Source organism: Kryptolebias marmoratus, linkage group LG14, assembly GCF_001649575.2.
Source record: "Kryptolebias marmoratus isolate JLee-2015 linkage group LG14, ASM164957v2, whole genome shotgun sequence".
Lineage (NCBI taxonomy): Eukaryota > Metazoa > Chordata > Actinopteri > Cyprinodontiformes > Rivulidae > Kryptolebias > Kryptolebias marmoratus.
This window is the reverse complement of record NC_051443.1, coordinates 7,531,790-7,538,318: the sequence shown is the minus strand read 5'-3', so window position 1 is coordinate 7,538,318 and position 6,529 is coordinate 7,531,790. Positions and strand designations below refer to the sequence as shown.

At 45.1% G+C, this 6,529-nt stretch overlaps 1 protein-coding gene across 1 annotated transcript; it reads left to right on the top strand.

Moving 5' to 3' along the window:
* The first annotated feature begins 521 nt into the window (after nucleotides 1-521).
* Nucleotides 522-6,405, top strand: acads (acyl-CoA dehydrogenase short chain). The gene is made up of 10 exons (XM_017431216.3): nucleotides 522-651; nucleotides 1,708-1,868; nucleotides 2,956-3,105; nucleotides 3,198-3,309; nucleotides 3,495-3,646; nucleotides 3,743-3,913; nucleotides 4,352-4,489; nucleotides 5,365-5,460; nucleotides 5,550-5,606; nucleotides 5,690-6,405. Exons 1-10 carry the CDS (start codon nucleotides 624-626, stop codon nucleotides 5,840-5,842), a joined length of 1,218 nt encoding a protein of 405 aa, XP_017286705.1. The 5' UTR covers nucleotides 522-623; the 3' UTR covers nucleotides 5,843-6,405.
* The last annotated feature ends 124 nt before the right edge of the window (nucleotides 6,406-6,529 follow it).

The following is a 6,529-nucleotide window of genomic DNA, read 5'->3' as shown; positions in this document are numbered from 1 at the left end:
GGAAGTGGCAAAAAAAGTGGGATAGAGGAGACAAGGCGAGGTCGTATTATAGCATCCAAAAAAAAGTGGGAGAATTTAGGAAGTGTAATAGAAGTAAGAAGGAAGAAGATATTATATCTAGAATAAGATTTGGACATACAGGTTTAAATAGTACTCTTAAAATAGTTAATAAACATAGCACAGGTTCTTGTAGTTACTGTGGAGAATTGGAAAAAGTAAAACATATCTTCCTAGAATGTAACAAATATGTACGGGAAAGAGAGATATTAATCAGAGAATTAAGTAGGGATAAGATTAAACTGGATATTAGAGAACTGTTCCAGAGATCATCAGGGGATGTAGTCTTTTGTAGTATTTTTATTTATCTGAGAAGAACGGGTATTATGGGGAGATTATAGGCATCTGATCCATACTCCATCCTGGAAGGTGGCGGTAATGCACCTAAAAGTTGTTTGCCAACCGCCATAAAAAAGAAAAGAAGAAGAAGAAGAAGAAGTCATCCCAGACGGTAGGGGGCGGTATGTACAACTGTAGTTTGTACATATTTCAAGCAGAAGAAGACAGCAGGAGCAGGCACCAGGACGTTTCGTAAATTACCTGGTGGAGACTGCAAAGCGAGGAACATGTCTGCACTTTTTAAAGCAAGAAGGGGTGAGTACATGGAGGATATTACGACGCTTCGCTTTAATAACAGGAGGTGCAGTTCGCTCAGTTTTAGCCTGAAAGAGCTAGCTTAGCTTACTAACTACCCACCTTCAGCTTCATATGAACGGACCTGTCTGATCACAGTTCGTCAACTTCCTAACTCATACCCAGATAAGTAAAGGCTAAATAATATTTTCTGCGATTTCAGGGAGACAGGGAGCAAAAATAAACGTGGTTTAATTAAGGTAACTGAAAGCAGGTCGGGATGTTTGTTTGTAGGTTTAAACAGTGAGAAGATGTTAAAGATGACCCTTCACCCAGTTTGTTGGTGCTGCGTTCAAAGACGCTAGCAAGTGTCGGGTTTTTCCTACGCCATGAAAAAGCTATCCTCAGGGAACAACCATTGAGAAACATTTCCATGGATTTTAATTAAACATTGAAAAACCTCTCCAAACATTCAGCTGGAGCTTCTCATAGTTGATTTAGAGTTGTGTTTAAGAAGCCATTCTGTCGTAATGGCTTCAGTTTAGCATTGTCTTGCTGAAATATATGCAACGTCTTCCCTGAACAAGGTGTCATCTTGATAAGAGCATATTTTGATTTAAACACCTGTCTATACATTTTTGCATTGACGGTGCTTTTGCAGATGTGTTAGCTGACAATGCCATAGCCACCAATGCACCCCCATACCATCAGAGAGGCAGGTTTTTGGACTGTCCAGCTTGGACAGTCCCTCTCCCGCTTTAGTTTGGAGGACTTGGCGTTTGTGGTTTCCAAACGATTTTTCAAATTTGCCTCAGTTCATTTTAAATGAGCTTTGGTCCAGAGAATTTGATGGAGTTTCTGGATGGCTTCTTCTCTGCCTGATAGAGCTTTAACCATCATTTTAGATGTCACTTTGAACTGTATTTACAGACAGTGATTTGTAAAAAAAAAAGGATTGTTTTCAGTAAATCATTAAAAGCACAACAACAGTGACAGCCTTGCCCATGCTGTGTGGATGGACTCCAGCTGTGCGTCGCATCGAGACATTGAGAGCTCGCCCTTTCTTCTCTCCCTCAGCTCTAGGCTTGTGCTTCAGCGGCTGTCGGAGTGTGTCTCAGCTGGCAGAACTCCCGGACACCCATCAGTTACTGAGGCAGACCTGCAGGGACTACGCTGACAGAGAGCTGACCCCCATCGCCTCCAGGCTCGATCAAGAGCACGCTTATCCCGCCAAACAGGTACCAACGCTAACACCTGCACGCTGGGAGGATCTGTTTAGTTACCAGGTTTATTCTAATGTCTTTGTTATTCTCTAATACCTTGATGCTGCTCAGGTCCATAAGGAACTACAACAGTGGAGCAAAATGGATAAAATGTACTTAATAAATAGATGACTTCAGGGGGTGTTAATTGTATTAACAAGCATAGAATGGTTTGAAAAAGTAAATAATTTCTCATGAAACTTCAATGCTAGGTCTTTTTCTTCTTCTTCTACACATACAGTCTATGATGTATAAAAATGTGGGCTCCAGGTTCAGTTATGATCATGAAACTCACAGTTTTATCTTTCTTTTAGTTCTGGAATTGAATCTTAAATAGCTCGTCTATAGCAGCAGTCCCCAACCTTTTTAGCTCCACAGACCGGTTCATTATCAGACAGTATTTTCACGGACCGGCCTTTAAAGGTGTGGCGGATAAATACAACAAGATAAAACAATACGACCGGCATGAAAACAAGCGTATTTTTAAAACATAATAAACGTAAATCCAACGTGTCCTCGCAGCTTTGTTAGCTGCGTCCTGGTGTTGTGTTATCAACATGAATAACACCCTCTCCTCCCCCTGATGTTCTCTGGTCAATGTGGCGATGTTTAAACATGCCCTTCAAAATAAGATACACCACAAATATAAAGTGTACAAAGAATACAACTCACCATAACGCAGAATCAGTGGGAGCTCTGAGCCTGTTTCTCAGTAACGAGATGGTCCAATCTAGGGCTTCCAGAGACGTTTGTTTGTTACTCGTTTTGCTGCTTGTGGGTTTGTTTTTAGTGGTAACGGATCACGTGACCTAGATAAGCATTCTGACACGCATCAAAAGTGAGTCATAGACGAATGTAGAGGAGAGAATCCCGTCATTTTTCAAAATAAATCTCGTTCAGACTCCGAAAATTAAAAAAACGAAAATACTGTAAGTTAATTATTTTTTCTGTGCGTCCCGGTACCAAATGACCCACGGACCGGTACCAGTCTGCAGCCCAGGGGTTGGGGACCTCTGGTCTACCGGATCCGAGCCATGACTGCGTGCACTGTGCATTGTTCCAGATTGAGGAGCTGGGGGCGATGGGGGTCATGGCCATGGAGGTCCCGGAGGAGCTTGGTGGAGCAGGGATGGACTACCTGGCTTACAGCCTGGCTGTGGAGGAGATCAGCAGAGGCTGCGCCAGCACCGGAGTCGTGGTGTCCGTCAACAACGTGGGTGCACTCAGTCCGAAATCTAACAGCCTAACCGTTGTGACAGCGCAGAGGTGTGTGTGCCTACGGCCTGTTGTTTCTGCTTTCCTCAGTCCCTCTACATCGGACCGGTCCTCAAGTTTGGCACGGCAGAGCAGAAAAAGCAGTGGATCTCTCCGTTCACCACAGGAGAGAAGGTGGGCTGCTTTGCCCTCAGTGAGCCAGGTAACATTTAGCTTTTAGTCGCCGAGTGTTTGTCCGCAGCATTAATAAAATATCTCCTGAACCATGAACCAAAACACAGATACATATGAGTTTTTATCCTGAGCTGGTAGGGAATACTCAGTTGGTCAGCATGCACGTTTGTCTATTCAGATGCAGTCATTTGACGAAGCTGATTTAACTCCCAGGTAACGGCAGCGACGCAGGCGCCGCCTCCACCGTGGCCCGTCAGGAAGAGGACGGGTGGGTGCTGAACGGGACCAAAGCCTGGATCACCAACAGCTGGGAAGCCTCCGCCGCCGTCGTCTTCGCCACCACAGACAAGAAGCTCAAGCACAAGGCATGATGTGGCACACTCCGGTGCCCCCGCCTTCCAGTTCCTCTAAATCCTACTTTTAAAAAATAAAAAAATATATTTTTTAACCTGATCCTGCAGGGTATCAGTGCGTTCCTAGTCCCCATGCCACATCCGGGGCTTTCTCTGGGCAAAAAGGAGGACAAGTTGGGCATCAGAGCCTCGTCCACCGCTAACATCATACTGGAGGATTGCAGGATCCCGCTGGACAACATGCTGGGGCCCCGTGGGGCCGGATTCAAAATCGCAATGGTATATTTCTTTTTTTAAATGCTCATTTTCCTTTTGGAGCTAAAAGGCCTTTCCTTCCAGCTGCTGTGCAGAATGCTTCCAGTGCTGTTCTTTCTGCACATAGATGAGATGTAGTGGGAGATTTAAAACAACTCCCTGAACTTGCTGAGGGACATCTAACTAAATATTAGTGAGGAGCCATGGATCTGTTCAAACTTGTGCAGCCAGTTTTTAATTTAAGAAATCATTGATGATGTTTCATTATTCCAACCTGGGGTGAAAAAAAAATAGCTAAAATAAATCATTAAAAGCCTGAAATGAATTTGATGCTCATACAAATGAAGAGTGGTTGTAAACATCTGATTACAGCTGCAGATTTATATCTCCTGTTGGGGTTGGGATATGGGTTGTTTTTTTTTGACAGAAAAGTGAGTTTTTATTTACCAATCTGTTGCGCAGCAAACCCTGGACAGTGGACGGATCGGGATTGCATCCCAGGCTGTCGGCATCGCTCAGGCCTCCCTGGACTGCGCCGCTGACTACGCACACAAACGGACTGCGTTCGGGGCGCCCATCGGCAAGCTGCAGGCCATCCAGGTAACACTCCATGGCTCCGAAGTCATAAAGTCAGCTCTCGTTCACGTGGTCGCGTGACGAAAGTTGCGTCATTTTTGATCCCGTAGCAGCTTCTTCCGCCCCTCTGCGACACGAAGCCCTGGCCAAACTTTTTCTCACAGGGATTTGCGGCAAGTATCGTGTGATTGGTCAGAGGTTGTTGTGGGCGTGTTTATGAGGAAAAGCCGGTGAGCTTTAATGGAGTCAGGAAGCAGCTGGAGGCTGTTAGAAAATACAGTCGGCTTTACAACTAATCCAGCAGAACTTATAAACCTATGAAGTTAAAAAGATAGTCAGTTGATGATGAACTTGTGGAAGGAGACCGCACAGAGACATAAGTGGCTCTTTGTAGCTGGGCTGGCCTGGAGGAAGTGCGTCTCGGCTGGGCAGCGCAGGGACACGTTCGTTTCATTCGCTCATTATTTTGCACCGTCATTTTGTAGATACCAAACAGCGTGTACTGTCTCAGTTGGTTTAATAAACACGTCTGGTCAGGGTAAGGGAAGCAAAAATCTGTAGGAGAGCAGAGAAGCCGATGGGAAGTTGTTGAAGGAGGAGGGACGTTCACGAATGAGGGGCAAAGTGGAGCAGCAGATCGATTTGACCGAAACTGCTCCAGCTCCGTCATTTCTTTCCTTACGGTGTTCTTAGTTTAAAACTTAGGCATAAATGAAGGTGGGTTCAAGGGCGTTTTTTTTTTTTTTTTCAAAGAATGCCAGAATTTCAATTGTTTTATCTTTTTTTCTGTATGTTTTAGTTCTGCACCTCAGAACCGTCCAATCCTAATGTCTGAATCGGTTTTTCCATACATTTTTAATTTTTTACATGTTTTTTTTTCTTTCCTTCCCATCATGCAGTTTAAACTGGCTGACATGGCCGTTGCTATAGAGAGCGCCCGCCTGCTCACCTGGAAGGCCGCCCTCCTGCGCGACTCCCAGAAGCCCTTCTCTAAGGTAAAACGCTCTCCTCGCATGTAAGACGTAAGCGTGCCGCCGAGCGATGAGCGACGCCCCCCTTCCCCCCGTGTGCTTTGTGTCCGCAGGAAGCAGCCATGGCCAAACTGGCGGCGTCTGAAGCCGCCACTTTCAGCGCACACCAGGTGGGAAGCTCGCCGAGCGAAACCGAAACACGACCAGCGAACTGGGTGTGATTTAAACTCCCCCTCTCTCCTGTTCCTCTCAGGCCATCCAGATTCTGGGCGGGATGGGTTACGTGACGGACATGCCAGCGGAAAGGCACTACCGCGACGCCCGCATCACAGAGATCTACGAGGGAACCAGCGAGATCCAGAGGCTGGTGATCGCGGGCCAGATACTGAAGGAATATCAGCAATAACTGCACTTTGTGTCTGCGTCTTTTGCACCGAATGGACGTCTAACCCCAGATCGAGCATTTTGACACGCCAAACTAGAGACTTTACCTCATTAACAAAAAGCAGTTTTTATACACGTCTAATCAGAGGTGGCACCGCAAGGGTTGATGGGAGATTTGGGCAGGTTTATGTTGCCATTACCTTTCCTTTTTCTTGTGTCTCCAGGAAGTTCAGGGATGGATGCGAAACACTGGACGCTTCAGAACAGGAAGTTAAAAGGCCAGATCGCCTGCAGCTAAATGAAGGGCATCTGTTATCAAAGGAAAAAAGCTCAGGGTTCACAAGTTGATTCTGTGGGAGTTTAATTCCTGCAGTAAATCCGCATGTAACAATGGGCATAAGCTTTATCCGTGTATAGTTTATAAATACTTTGATGTTTTATGCATATCAGATATATTGTGGTCAGAAGACTGGTCGCTGTCGTGGATGTCAAATTATTTTGGGGCTTTAAGGATTTATTTGAACCGTTCTTTTGCTAAAGTGGAGTGATTACACAACAGTCAACCTCAGTGGTTTTTAAAATGAAGTTTGAATTTATTGCGGATTTTCCTCCAATCAACACAGAGTCTGAATTATTCATGAACTCCCACTAATACAGGTGCTGGTCATAAAATTAGAATATCATGAAAAAGTAGATTGATTTCAGTAAT